The sequence below is a fragment of the Rattus norvegicus genome, chromosome 11 (assembly GCF_036323735.1).
Source record: "Rattus norvegicus strain BN/NHsdMcwi chromosome 11, GRCr8, whole genome shotgun sequence".
Lineage (NCBI taxonomy): Eukaryota > Metazoa > Chordata > Mammalia > Rodentia > Muridae > Rattus > Rattus norvegicus.
The window spans coordinates 53615571-53631903 of record NC_086029.1 but is presented as its reverse complement, the minus strand read 5'-3'; the positions used below and the strand labels follow the sequence as shown (position 1 = coordinate 53631903).

General features: G+C 35.5%; 1 protein-coding gene across 3 annotated transcripts in view; it reads right to left on the bottom strand.

Annotated features, from left to right (window-relative positions):
• Positions 1-16333, bottom strand: part of Epha6 (Eph receptor A6) — a 951337-nt gene that overhangs the window by 546217 nt on the left and 388787 nt on the right. For all 3 annotated transcript variants that reach the window (NM_001419529.1, XM_039088720.2, XM_039088721.2), the window contains one exon: positions 14352-14687. In NM_001419529.1, the coding sequence (NP_001406458.1) occupies positions 14352-14687 (336 nt within the window). The remainder of the gene's footprint in view (positions 1-14351; positions 14688-16333) is intronic.

The window sequence follows — 16333 nt, the reverse complement described above, 5'->3', positions numbered from 1 at the left end:
ACAGTTGCTGACTGTTCAACACATGTAGCATCTATTCTTACAACAGCAATAATTAAACCTGTTTTGAATTTCTAAGACATTGTGCATAACATTCTTATCCAAGATGCTTTGGGGAGGTTCAGAATGAGGGCATCCACTCACTTGATCAGTGTTAAGTAGAAGGTAGCAGATATTTTAGAGCTTTTGTGATTCAACAGAGGAACAAACTATGTTTTATTAAAGACAGACTGAGAGGAAACAGAACTTTGCTATTCAGAAAGGATAAATAGATTTACAACCTGCCAGTTAAGAGGTATTCCTCTTTACAGGAGTGGCACAAATTTGCCTGCTTGAATTGAGGCATGCTATAACCAGCCATATAAAGAACCCTTACCTGATGAAACCACAGTGAAAGGCGGAATGTAGTGTTCTTATTTAACTGATGTGTCATAGCATCAACATGTCTTAGAACTACCCATGCTAATACCCAAAGTATAAAGTGTTACACTCAGTCTTAATCAGAGAATCCATTCTTTGCAGTTAAACAGTACTAAATGTAAGATTTATGACTGTTGACAGCTTTGGGGTTGAGCACTCGTGATAGTTTGAATGAGAATGCCCCCTCCAGACCCTCATGTATTTTAATATTTAGTCTTTAGATAGTGGAACTCATTGGGAAAGGTTAGAAAGTATAGCCTTATTGAAGGAGGTATGTCACTGTGAGCAAGCTCTGAGATTTCAGAAGACTGATGTCATTGCCATTGTGTTCACAGGCTCCTGTTGTGGATCAAAATGTGATGTCTCAGTTACTGGTCTAGGGACATGGCATCATGGTTTTCCCTGCCATCATAGATTCTGACCCTCTGGAATCATCAGCCTAATTACATTCTTTTATTTATAAGTTACCTTGGCCTTTGAGTTTGTCATAGCCATCGACAAGTAGTAAGACAAAGGTGGGTACTAGGGAGTGGGTTATTGCTTTGGCAGACCTGACTGGTGGTGGTGGTCTTGGTGATGGGGCTTAAGTGTGATGCAAGAGGTCAGGTGTCATCTCAAGTGGGAAGTCAAACTCGTCCTTGCTGTCTGCATGGCTCTGGCTTCAGAATCTTGAAGGATAAGGGGTAAAAGTGTTGTGAAATTGAGGAAAACTGGTGAGGCCATATGGAGCCCCCAAGAAGACATTGCTTGAAGCTTCAGAAGTGAAGCCTGAATTGCACTGGGAATCCCAAGATGTTAGAGGTTTCAGAGCCCTTGGATATAAGCGCTGAGCTCAGATTCCTGAACTAACCAGATAGAGAAATGCATATTGCGAGCAGCAATGCTGTAAGGGCAAATCCATCTAAGCCCTTGGACATCAGACATGGAACTACATGATTCTGAGTTTTCCCAACAGGGTTTCAGTCCTGCTTTCGTCCATTATTTTCTTACTATACCCTAACTCTTCTCCTCTGGAATCATAATACATATTCAGTGCCATTGTGTTTGCAGTATATTATAATTTTTAAAATTTATAATGGATTGAATTAAGAGATTATCTTTAGTCTCAGAAAAGACTTGTATTTTTAGTCAGTTTTTACACTGTAAAAGAAACTTTGGAAGTTGGATTAAATTCACTTTATAATATGACATGTCCCTGAGGCCATGGAGTCCAGGGAGTGGAATATAATGGCTTGAGTGAGAATGGAACCTATAAGTGTTTGAATGTTTTATTATCAGTTGGTAAAGCTGTTTGGAAAGTGTTAGGGTGTCTGGCTGTGGCTAGTTGGAAGAAGTGAGTCACTATTGGGAAGCTTTGAAGTTTCAAGACTCCTACCATTCCCAATGCTCTATGTCTCTTGCTTGGATGAAGATACGACTCTCAACTAATGTTCAAGGTGTCTGCCAACATGCCTTATAGAATCTGCTATTATAGAGCATAAGTCTCAGAAACCATAAGCCCAATTAAACTCTTCCATTTAAAAGGTGCTTCGGTCATACAATTTTGCCAGGACAATGGAAAAATAGCCAAGCAGACCTAAGCAAGCCATTTATAACATCCCATCTAAGGCTCTGGGAACACTGAAGAGAAGACAGGAAGTACATCAGAGCCATAAGATAGAGAAAATGTCTGTGAAATGGCATCCTTTACATAAGACATAGTCATTGCAAACGAACTCAGCAGTTGCAGGGACTTGCTCTGGAACTGCATAAGATTTGTGTGGTGGTTTGCATATGCACTATTAGAAGGTGTGGCCTTGTTGGAGGAAGTGTGTCACTGTAGGGTGGGCTTGGAGACCCTCTTCCTAGCTCCTCCTTGGATGCTCAGTCTGTTCCTGGCTTCCTTCAGGCAAAGATTAGAACTCAGCTCCTCCTGCACCATGCCTGCCTGGATGCTGCCATGCTCCCACATTGATGATAATGGACTGAACCTCTGAACCTGTAAGTCAGCCCCAATTAAATATTGTCCTTTATAAAACTTACATTGGTCATGGTGTCTCTTCACAGCAATAAGACCCTAACTGAGACAACTTGTCACTAGAGAGGTGCTCACCAGCCCTCCATCTTGCTGTGGAACTAATAGCTATTTTTAGAGTCTCAGAGAGGAAGAGTAATTGCCTTCTGTTGTGAAACCACTGATGAACCCTCCAGGATTGCAAGGGTAGTGTCAAACTCATGATTATTTATAGGGTTTTGTTACACTCGGCAAGTCTCAAAAATTAGACATTAGTATGAGAAAGAGAATAATAGGAAAGAGTAGACTGTAGATAAAGGTGAGAGCTAAAAATAGACAGTAGGCTGAGTGTGAATGAAAACTAAACTAAAGCACACACACACACACACACACACACGCACACACACGTACACATACATGTGTACACTAGTTTTTAGAAGATAACTTACTGAACAATTACTTGAGGACTATTCTGTCTGAGCTGTAGATTTAAATGAACACACCAAAAGAATAAATGTGAATAGCTCCAGTGAGCTTGCTATAATTATTTCAATGGCAAGGCCTGATCTTCTACTTTGGTAGAAAATTTGTATAGTATTTCATAAATAATCATAGAGCTAAACATTGATATCAATAACTGAAATCTATGTACTGATATTAGTCCATTATAGAGTGAATTATGGGACTACCTTTCAATATTTCTTTTTAATCTTTCAGTCCTAAAAACATTACTCATGGCTCAAGGAATAAATATGTGGTCAAAAAAATTTGGTTTCCTTTCACAAAATAGACAAATGAGATGTCAAACCACTATTTAATCATTATTAGTTCATATAAATATTAAAGACTTACATACTTAGTAATCTTTCAAGAACTCAGTTCTTGGACATAAATATTGAATCAGATACCATATGTTATATACTTAGTTTAGTCATTTTTTTACTTAATATGAAATTTTGCTTTTCAATCTTAGATGTTGCTTCCTTCTCTGTTTTGGAGCACATATGTATGCCATGTCTCAAACATGCATGTATAGCCCATTCTTGTGACATAGTCCCAGATCATTTCATGTTGTTGAGAAGCATAAAAGTCAAAAATCAATTGTATTATTTCAGTGTGTATCATAACCAATTGTACTGTGCCCTCAGTTCATAAAGGGCTTAATGGTCAGCTTGAATATATTAATAATCTTCATCTTTATAGACATGATTTTAAGTGCAATGGAATGATGGAATGAGATTTAAGTCCTGGGATCCAGGAAAGATTTTATGTTCATCTATCTCATAAAACCAAACAGAAGGTTCTTTCTGTCATACTTCCCTTTTCTCAGCTAAGATGTTTTCCAATCCCTGGTGGTAGATTTTTGGTAACTACCACACAAATATATTGAAGAAATGCCCACATGATTGGTCTACTTCCAAATTTCAGTGGGAGAGCCAGAATCATGCCAGAGATCACAATCAGAACTGTCCTACACATGGTGTGTGTGTGTGTGTGTGTGTGTGTGTGTGTGTGTGTGTGTGTGTGTGTGTGTGTGGAGAGAGAGAGAGAGAGAGAGAGAGAGAGAGAGAGAGAGAGAGAGAGAGAAGAAGGTAGAGGAGAAAGGAAGAGGAAGAAAAGCAGGAAGAGGAGGACGAGGAGGAGAATGTCATTCACTGAATTCCTTGTAGATACTGTATTTTAGTAAAATCAAATTCTTAGAGGCAGCTTGAGTGAGATTACCCAACATAAATTAATAGTATTTGAAATTTTGACTCCAGTTGTTGGGTATTTAGGTAAGATTTGGAGGTCTGTCCATGTTTGAGGTCTTGCTGGGAGTGGGCATGCTGGTCAAATGACTCCCATCCTCTTCAGTGCACTCTCTCTGCCTTCTGAGCTCCCAGCTATTTCTTTTTTTGTTCTGCCATTATTGCTTCTCACCTTCTGTCTGAAACTGTAAAGCTAATTAAACACTTACTTTTCTAAGTTGTTTTGGTCAAGGAATTTATCACAGCAACAGATAGTACCTAACACACTCAATCCTTTTCAAATTAATTACTGTTTCTAGGATGGAGTTCTCAAAGACTATTAGAGCACCAGAGGTCCACTGTGTTTTGAAAACGAAGCTGGGATTCTGAGACAGCCTTATTTCACTGAAGTGTGGAGTTCTTTTATTCATCCTTTGCCAGTATCTTTGAAATACCCTTAAGGTAGGTAGATTTAAGACCTCTAACCGTATATGGTTTATATTTCTTAGCTCAAACTCCCTGAGACACTCATTGGTTAAGGTGATTATAGACAAAGGAATCGTACAATTTCCATGATTTTGTATGTGAATTAAAAGTTCTTATACTTGCATTTAAAACTGAATTGAACAATATAAAGATGCATTGTAAACGTCATGCTAATAATTTGAAGCTTTACAACTTGTATGTAGGGGTTCATTACCTTGATAATAGAAGTCCTCTGATACAATAGGAGAAAAAGAAGAGAGACAAGGAACATCAGAGTTTCATTCCTTTCATGGCCCCTTGTCCTTGTTTTAAAAGCAAAAGGTCCAATGGGTTTTTTTCTTTGTTTATTTGTTTTGTTTTGCCATTTTTCACCATCCAGTAGACTACACAGCTGGTGTTAATTGCTTCAGAATCAGGAGGAAATGCTGATAAATGTATAACAGGAAAACACTATTTGAACTAAAGATGCTACGTGAAATTTTAAGTTGATTAAAAGATTGGTAATTGTCTTTTAAATGATATAATGGAAGGATATACGGCAAGACATTGGATAATACACACATTATTAATAAGGCTAATATATACACTAAATATGTATATATTAATTCTTGAATAAATTAGTGTGTTTTCAACTTTGTGATTACATCAAATTACTGCAAAGCATTACCTCAACTGTTTCAGAAAATTAAACAGTGAAAATAGTATTCAGTAATAATTGGAAATGAACTGGTTTTCCACATTAATCAATTTTTGTAGATAGTTTAGTCATAACATCAAAATGACTTTCACTTTTTAAACCAAGATTTGCATTGGTATTGCAAGCCATTTTCCTAGGCTATAGCAGTACTTTGTATCATGTGGCAGTTAAAGAAAATTTAGACTACCATTCTATTCACTGATCTTCAATTTAGTGTGTCACCTATTACCATGGATAATTTTCACAGGATTCAAAGCATTTGGTTAACTAATCTTTACTGTTTTTCAATCTGTACAGACAAATGCAATGAAAATTACTTACATAGGAATAAAGGAATCAATCAGCTAGAAGATTTTATTATTTTAAATTTGAAAAGTTTTGTGGTTTTTTCTTACAAATATATAAAATAGGAAATAGTTGATAATGTTAACAGTCAGTAGCTGGAAATAAAGAGAAGAATAAACATGTTTCCCTAGAGAAGAAGAAATGATATCTATAGTAGAAGCTAGTTTGCTGTTGATTATGAATAACCTTTTATTTTAAAGTCATTAGGTATAGCACTGAAGGAATTAATGGAGAAGAAATTAGGCTTTAGGAATGAAAATGCAATAGTATTTTCTTGTTACTTTCCAGATTCTCTGCTTGAATTTAAGACTTTGCCCTTTAAGTGACCACTTTCTGCCCTAGTCTTTTTATGTAGTCTCAGAAATTTCTCTTAGATTCGCAAGCTACTCAAGTTTCATGTTTCAAGACAGGCTCTTCTGCTTTTCTGCCCAACTATTCCTACCAATTCGCTCATTTTGCTCAGTTCTCCTTCTCAGGGAATATCAAAGGGAGTGTGCCAGCAAAGACATGATTAATTCTACTTTGTAGTTCTATTGTTTCAGTCCTAGAACACAGAACATCTGGAAGAAATAACTGAAACAAATATCTTCCCATGATGAAATGTATGAATGAAAGACTAACTCATCCCATCATCAACCTTTGAAATCTACAAGTATTTCTTGTAATAATTAGTTACAGGATGGTTCATTTTATGTATAATAACATACTATCATTGGCTTCTAATAGCATTTATATGATATGGGAAAATGTTATTTAAAAAAATGCAAGAGCAGTGCTCTAACTCCTGAGTAATGGAGCCCTTACCTAAAGAAGGATAGCTCCTTTTCTTGGGGAATGTGGTTGCTAATAGGATGCCCATGTTCCAGTGGATATTCCTACAGTTATTTCCATATTGCCTTTGCCAAGTGGGCTCAAGGGAATAGTTATAGTTATAATAATAACACAAAGAAGACAAAAAGGGAATATAAAGTTAGAGAGAGACAAGTTGTATCTAGGGAGATAGAAGGGCCATAGTAGGTAGTAGATAATATTTTACATTTGTATAAAGTTTTTAAAAATAAAATATTATTAAAGATGAACAGTCCTGCTCAAGTGAAATTATAGCATGAGTCAATGTGCTCATAATTTTTCAGGATGAATGGTCCACTTGTCTGTACTGGTGTCTAGGAGCTGAATCACTGATTGACTATGTCACAGGAGATTTATAAGGTCAGGGGATTCTTCCTGTATCAATTACTCAAAAAAAGCTTGACAATAAAATAAACACTAGGCTTGGAAATAACTTGATGTTTTGCAAAACTAAAAATAAACTTTCCAATTACAGATTCTAATATCATTCAACATTTGGCAGGGCTATAAAGTAATGATTAACTAGACTGACATTTCTGTTATCTTCACTAAAATAAAATATTCACTGAACTTTCCCAGAGGGCAATACTTTTCCCGAGGAGAGAGGTAAGTTTTACACTTTGATGCAAGGTGTCTGGAGCTTTAGACTCTAGTCATTTGCTTTGCCTGTAAGAACATGAAAAACCCAGTGTACAGCAGTGCTGGCGTCAGAAGCTAGTCAGGTCACAGGTACTCCCTGTGTAAACAAAAACAAACCTTATACTACTGTCTTCCAGTCAATGTATTGTTAGCAAATACTTAAAACTTAGATATTTTTTTCTGTTTTTCTTTGAGTTGACTTGTACCCGTGTTAGAGAGAATTTCAACAGCATTTGTTTTAAACACTGAGGGTGAAAAGATGTCCAAATACAAAGCACGTGAGCATAAAAGATGATGCCTAGCTATGTTCTCCAATGAGGCACAAAGGTTGTGTGAATTTTAAATATGTTGTGTTCCCAAACTTCAGAGAACTAAAAAAAAGGGAACACCTGAGGTTTGAAAACATATTGGTGTGCTTTGTAGATTTCAATCTATTTCAGTGCCCGTTCAATTATTACAGCTGCCAGAGCAAAGACGCAAATTCACGATGAAAAGATGAACCTGACTGCAGACTATACTTAATTGTCACCCAACAGTGGTGATGGGGGTATTGAACATATAGTTTAAGAAGGTAAAGGATTTGACAGCTCGCCTCTGATAATAATTGATTTAATATCCCTTTATCCACATCAGCAGAATTAATGAAGTGCATTTATTTCACTTTGAAGGTGCTTTGCACATGTCAGTGTGTCCATAAACAGAGTTTGCTTCTTCTTGACTGTCAATGATGAATACTTTACTTTGCTAATTTTTATCTAAAAATGCTTTGCATTGAATTGCACATTTGATTGATTGATTTAACGATTGATTGATTTTACCATGACTTGAAAATTAATTTTTTTTCTGGTGTTGATTTTGTATTTTGCTTCCAAAATAAAACACCTTTCTGGTACATTTAAGAAAATAAGGCATACCTGTTATTGATAAGCCACACTAATTAAAAGTTATATGGTCTTATCCAGAATACCAAACCCATATCTGACAATATCACAAAAGCTAAGAACTTGAGACTACATATTTCATCTGTCCTAAAAAAGACATACTACAAGTACTCTGTTGAAAGAACATAGCAATAAAATGAATCCTGGTGGCATATTAATATACTGATAGAGCAAAACCTTCTTCAACTCTCATCAGAGGAGCTTCTTCTTGTATTAAATAATAATTACCATAGAGATTCATAGCTGGGTGATGTGTAGAGAATGAAAGACTTTTGAGTATCTGGCCTTAAATGGATTATTATTAAAACCTTGCTCTCTAGGCTTAGGAATCTATATAGAAGAGAAGGCGAAAATATTATAAAAGCCATCGATGATGGTTGACTCTTAGGCAGTCATTCTCAACCTGTGAATCAAGACCTCTTTGGGAATCACACACCAGATAACCTACATATCAGATTTACATTATAATTTGTAACTAGTAAAATTACAGTTATGAAGTAGCGGCGGAGTAATTTGATGGTTGGTCATCACCATAATACGAAGAACCGTATGAAAGGGTTGCAGCATTTGGAAAGTTGAGACCCACTGCTCTAAGAAGGCAATAGTGTCCCCCAGACACAGCCGGGTTTATACATATATGAAAGTAACAGCATGCACAAGGCCTGTATAAGTTCAGAGCAGACAAAAGGCCATCATGAAGAATAGAAGTAGGCATAAATTCCCACTCTTAACGTAGGAGTCAGTTACAATCCATAGCTGCTCAGAGGTAAAAAATGGTTTTCATCTAGTGACACCCCACACTCCATGGCAGGGCTCAGGCACAGGAGTGGTTGACCAACACAAAACAGACTTGACCACGAATTTTTGATTTTGGTTTGTTTTTTGTCGTTTAGAAGAAGAAAGAATATGGAATTTCACGGTTAGTGAGGAAAGGGAAGATAGAGGAGTCACTGGGAGGGGAAAGAATATTCTCAAAATATACTGTATTAAAATATTACACATTCATTTTATTTAAAAAAAATTAAGATATCGTGCGAGTTTCTAAAACAAGGAATTGTTATATTTTTAGTTTTAAAGTTCATCTAAAACTTCACAATTTGTTCATCTAAAAGCAAAATATTCAGGAACTGTTTTCACAACTCTAATTTTGAGAGGTTTGTAAATACTTTGTTTCTGTTTTGTTTTGTTATTTTCCTGTGTAGCCTTATCTGTCCTGGAACTCGTTCTGTAGACCAAGTTGGCCATCTGTTTCCCTCTGCCGTCCATGTGCTGGGATTAAAGTCATGTACCGCTACCAACTGGTTTAGAAAGACCTTTTAAAAAAATCAATTAAAAGCAACAGTAAACATTTAAGTGGTTTTCTTAATATTTCTTAAATATGAAAAATTTCTGAGTGTGTTAGGTAAACTAAGGTAAATTTTTATATAGTTTTATGGCTCAAATATTCATAGTTTTGGTTTATGGAATTTATCTCCCAATCATACATATACGTTCTCACCAATAGCATCATTTTCTACTTCCTCATTCCTCGTATGCTTTTGGTGTTACAGACTATCTTCCTATTAATGGTTTATCTCGTAACTTTAAGAATTACCTCAGTTACAGTCCAGTACGCTCCCAAAGTCTAAGTTTACACTCTTTGCTTCCATGAATATTGTACTTCTGCGAAATATCATTATATATGTCAGTCCCTTAGACTTGGATGCCTTGCTTGTTTCCTTTTATCTGGAAATTTCCCCCATGTTTATTTTCCCTAATTAAATTAATTCTAGTCATCCCTCAGAGGACATATGTATTATTTTTAGAAAGACCCGCATTTTTCCACTCTAGCTTTCAGAGTATCCTGGGCTTTTCTTTATTAAGACTTAAAGAGTACTAATTAGATCTGGTGAAACTGTCGGACCTAGACTTCAAGGTTTATGAGTGATCTTTCAGTATCATACACAAATGTAATACTCTTCCCACAAATATACTAAGTGAATTTCAAATGGATGGATGAGGCACAACTTTTCGTTTTAATATAATTTAATTATGTATACCTTATAAAGATTATGAAGATTAAGGCACACCGTTTCCCTATGTTTTCTTCAGAATAAAACTATCATATGTTGTTAAATAGTTAAGATTATGAAGATTAAGGCACACCGTTTCCCTATGTTTATTTCAGAATAAAACTATCATATGTTGTTAAATAGTTGGAGGAAATAACCCTCAAGGACTTGAAAGAAAATTCTCAAAGAAACTTCAAATTCAATTTTGGCTGACCACGCGGTCCCCAATGGAGGAGTTAGGGGAAGAACTGAAGGAGCTGAAGGGGCTTGGAATCCCACAGGAAGAACAATATCAACCAACCAGACTCCCCAGAACTCCCAGGGACTAAATCACCAACCAAAGAATACAGATGGAAGGACCCATGGCTCCAGCCTCATATGTAGCAGAGAATGGCATTGTCAGGCATCAATAGGAGGGGGGGCTTTTGTTTCGGTAAAGGCTCAATACCCCACTGTAGGGGAATGGTGGGGTGGTGAGGCAGCAGTGGGTGGGTGGGTGGGTGGGGGAGCAACCCCATAGAAGCAGGGGCAGGAGGAATGGGATAGGGGGTTTGTGGAGGAGAAACCAGGAGAGAGGATAACATTTGAAATGTAAACAAACTAACCAAAAAATAAAAAAATTAAAAAAAAAAACATGGTAAACAATGGGGACTCAAAATTTGGTTTTGGTATACAAATTACTATGAACTCTTTTTAAATTCAATATAGTGTTGACCCCTTTGAGTTGACCACAAAAGTTTAAACCACAGACCCAATATTATATTATTTTACAATTGTCAATTCACTAGAGTTTTTGCAAGTTCATATAGATGATTCTTAAGGACTTATACATCAAAGAACTTCAGTTACACAGAGAGAGGGCAACGAAGAAGGTTTCACTTCAAATCATGGCTCAAGAATAGATTCTCACCTGTAAAGCTGGATGCAAAATTGTACTAAGTGTAAGTATGCCAGTATTTTTGGTTATTGATAATCTATGTGCTCTTTAAAATAATATTTAAACATACTGTAATATTAGTTTTCTCTTATATATAAAATTTAAGAGAACCATAATGCTTTGTTAGTTACCAATAAATAGGTATTGTGAGGACTGCTTAATGATATGTTTCCACATTATATAGTCTCATATGTGGATAGAACTTATTATTTCATGTTTATTATCTTCATATATATAATTAAACTTTAAGAAACAATTTATTTAATTTTAAATTTATGTGTGTGTGTGTACCTGCACAAATTTAAGTGTCCCAGTAAATAAAGTTGTAATCTTCCTACTATGAGTTCTTTACCTAAACCCTGATCCTTTGTAAGAATCCTGAGTGGTCCCAACTGCTAAGCCATTTCTGGGGTTATACTTTGAAGGAATTGTCTTACTTAAAAAGTGGAAAACAATTTATATTATGTCTCTGTGATAGAGAAGTAGACTGAATAAACTTTCACAATCTTGGAATGAAAGGTTGCTGTGTTTATGAAGGAAAGTATATAAGCATGTTTATAGACATGTTTATTTAAAATAATACTTTACATTCTGATAGGTTTGACTTTTTTATTGTACAACAATAATTGTGCTAGAACTAGAGGATTGTAATTTTGTTAGTTAGCAAAAACAGTAGCCTAATGTGCTTGTTATTACGATCACATTCAGCAAGATTCTGCTCCTACCAAAGGAGACAGAGAAAAGGAGTAAGCAGGAATCCTATACGCATGACCATCAAGCAAATTATTTGATGTGTGGTTATTTTGTTAATGAAGGAGAAAACTGCTCCCTAAACATAAAGATTTGGACAATAATATTTCCCTTGACTTTACTTATTAGAGCCAAATTTGGAGTTTAGCAGCAAGACAATTTATGTAATATTTCACATTAATCAAAACACATTTCACATCTAGTTCTTATTTACTTTTAGTAGAAATTTAAAGTTTTGTTGTGACATGTTCATAGATATAAGAATAGTTTCTTTTATTTATTAATTTATATTTTATTTATTTACATTTCAAATGTTGCTCCTTCTCTTGGTTCCCCGTCACAGAGTTCTTTCCCCTGTCACTCCTCCCATTTGCCTCTAAGAACATGCCCTCCCTTGGGTATCCTCCCACCCTGTTTGAATACATATACTACAAAATATAAAAGGAGTTGACATTAGTATATTCACTGTGCTAGTATAATTTATCACATCAATAGTATAATCAAAACTATTTCATTCTGAGATTAGAAAAATTCAGGCAATCTACTTCTCTATCACAGAGACATAAAAATAAAATTGTTTTATACTTTTAACTGAGATTGTTCGTTAAGGGTACACTATCAGGGGCTAGTGATTGTCTTCATGATCATCATGGGGCTTTTTTCTTTTTCTTTTTGCTACCCATCCCAAGCTACATCACTTCCCTAAATATATTACTCTAATATTTGCCCCATTTTTATTTCAAGAATGATGGAATCATACAGTGCGAATTCTTTGGTACTTAATTTGTAAAATTAACATCATGTCCTCAAGGGCCATCCAAGATGTATATAGCAGTACTTTCATTCTATTTAATGTTGTCTAGCAATACAACCAGCGTGCTTTCTCTGAAGATTTATTTTATTATGCGTTTGCTTTCATTAGTGTCTGCCATGTGTCTTCAAGTACAGCTGGAGAATGAAAGAAAGCCCTTGACTCCCTGGAGCTAGAGCTCCATTTGTTGTCAGCCTCCTAACATGGGTGATTGGAACTGAACCTGTGTTTTCTGGAAAAGCACCAAGGGCTACTAACCAGAAAACTATCTCTACACTGCCCATCATTTTGTTTTAAAGAATACTAACCTTTGGTTAGTATTCTTTTTTTTTTTTTTTGGTTCATTTTTTCGGAGCTGGGGACCGAACCCAGGGCCTTGCACTTCCTAGGTAAGCGCTCTACCACTGAGCTAAATCCTCAGCCCTTTGGTTAGTATTCTTATAAAGACTTACGTTATACTAAGTTACATAAGTACTAAGAAACTTTATGTCATTAGCTGAATTAATCTATTATTCTTTATTAATAGATAAAATGTAACTTTGAGTTTCCAAAAGCTTGATATATTTGGCAATAAGTCTTTAATGAGTATTAAGGAAATCTAAGGTTACACTAGTGGTCATAATTCCATAACTGATGCCCATGAACAAAGAGAATTTTAGGGGACTGGATACAGAAACGAAAAGACCACATGGAGGCATGGGAAAGTCTGCCATTTTGAAAGGCCTACAAACCATTTCAAGGTGGGATCAGTCTTTTTATTAACTTCCAGCCTATAGCACTGTGACAGAGAAAGTGCTGTGTAAGTCACAAAGGACAGGATGTTTGTTACAGCTGATACAGCAAACTGAGAAAGCCTATAAAACTTGCTTTCTTTTGATAAATTTGTGTTATGTGTTTGCCTATGCTTTCTGTTGTAAGACAGTCTGTTATATCCATATCAATTGTGATTGCTTCTTAAACGACATTTTAAGACCTTGTATCTTTTCTCTATCACACTCTGTAATATAATTATGTTGGAGGAGAAGTAGACATAGTATATACTTAAAAAGTCACTAGGGTTTATGCCTGACTATACAAGAATGAAATTTTGGAATCACATAATGGGTGTGTTTAACCACATTTATCACGTTTTAAGTCATTTTAAATTGTTTTCACAATGTCACATGAAAAAGAGAATTTGAATGTGTGTGTATCCTTACCTCTGTTAGTGGGGCTGTATTTCCTTAAAAGGGTATAATATCATTGTTGAATATGTTAACTGCAACTTTTAAAAACACAGAATAATTATAATTTGAACAACTGTTGTTATGTGTTTTATTTGGCATGGAAAATGGATGGCAAGCATAAGTGGGCTGATTGAATTTCGGTGCATTTAGCAACATTTTATTTATAGCTACCTTCCACTGGCAAAATTAAATACGCACTTATTAAGAAATATCGGTATCTGATTATATTAAAAATACAAACACTCATTACAGAGAAGCACTTTATCTTACCAGCCATACTGCTTAGGATAAAAAAAAAAAACCAAAACAACAAAACCAAGTTGAAACAGCAACAAAAACAAAATCAAAACCTCTTTATTCACCATGATAAGAAATGAAAGCAAAGAGATCACATTTTGGTCTATTGCATGAATATTTCAACTAATCTAAATTAAATTAAACTAAGCTAGACCAATCACGTTACCCATAACAACGGTACTTACCATCTTGATCTGTGGTCACTGTAATAGCTGTGAATGGCTTGGGAGAAATGCTCAACTCAGAAACTCCATTCATGGCTTCTATTTCAAAGGTATAATTGACGTGAGACACAAAGTCAAGTACTACCACGGAATTGTTGATAAGTCCGGTGGGTCTTGGGATGAATCGAAGTCCTGCACCGCAGTCTTCACACTGGCTAGCGTCTACGCCACATTTCTTACAGATTACACTATATGTGAGATCTTTTCTCCCTCCTGTGTCACTGGGTGGGCTCCATTCCAAAATAAGGGCTGTTTCATTAATGTTAAAAGCCACATTTCTAGGAGCTGAAGGTGGTCCTGGAGAAAAACAATTAGAAAACAAATTGTATTGGTATAGGACAATGAAAGATGGTGGCACAACATAGAAATTTTCATAAGCATATGTTGCTAATTTTTAATAATAATTGGTAACCATTTCCTTACAGGAAGTGTAAAGAACCTGTTTGAATATCTGATGAAGCTTAGGAAGAAAGTCTTTAATGGTGAATACAGTACCTTTCTTAATTTTTGGGTATTTACATTTCGATATTTAATGTCAAAGTCCATATATCTCCAAAGGACACTTTTAAAGTTTGATTGCTGTAAAATATGAAATTCATGGAAATTATAAATTATGAGATGGGTATCCTAACTTCCTCATTAATTATCTCACCATTTTCTCAGTTTGAAACCAACTGTGGTGTACTCATCGCATTGCATTCAGTCTTTCACTATTTGTACTTTCATTGTTGTGTAGGAAAAACATTTATTTTCTTTGCCAAACACATAGAATCTATTTTCCAGCCATTGGGAATGCATCATCATAAATGCAGAGTAGGTAGACTATTTGGAAATGGAATAATATGAAAATCAGAGGCCTCAATTGGAAATATCCCTAAAGAAGACAGGCGATTCTCTCTTCGTTGTCATGGACACCTAACTTGGGTTGCTCTCATGATGTATGTGGTCGTCTTCTTGTCGAGTTTCTACATGTGGCACAGCACATAGTACTCAGCAGCCTCTCATGACATAGTCTTGTAAAATTATGCCATTCATCTTTTTTACTCACGTGAGTCCTTCCTATCTCAGCTAATCTTCATTCACTGATCAAATATGACCTGAAGGTCTGTGTCATCAGGGTCAGACGCTGTGTTGAGGGATATCTTAATGTCATAAGTCCATGATATAGTGTATCTCATGGTATATAAAAATGTCATAAGAATACTGTTTATAAAAATAGTTGTAAAATAACTCATTATAAAAAGGCTGGAACAACCAACATTTCTCCCACAATTTAGAATCTTTCATTTGAAGAAATCTAAAGAGTCCTGTAAATTTCTTTTATCAAGAGAAACTGCTCATTAGGTAGGAATTCTTTAATAATACTGTAGGGCAGAAATTCAAATGGCGATGTAGGCATCATTTGAATATCACCTTCTATTCATTTATTCATTAAATGGATGTTTTTTTTTTTTTACTGACTGCCATGTGACTGATACACTGAGAGGTATGGTAGATATCATTCCTGTGTTGTTGCAGTTGATTTTTAGTGGAAGGGCAAGAAAGAGTGTGTGTGTGTGTGTTCATGAGTACATGTGGATAAGTGTGTGTGGACAAGCGTGTGTGAATGAAGATATGCACATGCCACAGAGATTGCAAGGAAGTCAGAGGACAACCTTAAGTATCTGTTTATACCTTTCACCTTGTTTGAGACCTGGCCTTTTTGTTGTTTTTCTTTTTGTCTTTTTTGTTGTTGTTGTTTATTACGTTTTTTAATTTATATATATATTTATTTTAATATTTATTTATATATTTATTTATAAATATATATCAGATTTTTATATTTGTAAACACCTTTTATTGGAATTTTAAATTTACATTTCAAATGTGGTCCCCTTTCCCAGAAACCCAATATCTCCCCCTGCTTCTATGAGCGTGCTCCTCCACCCATCATCCTCTCCCTC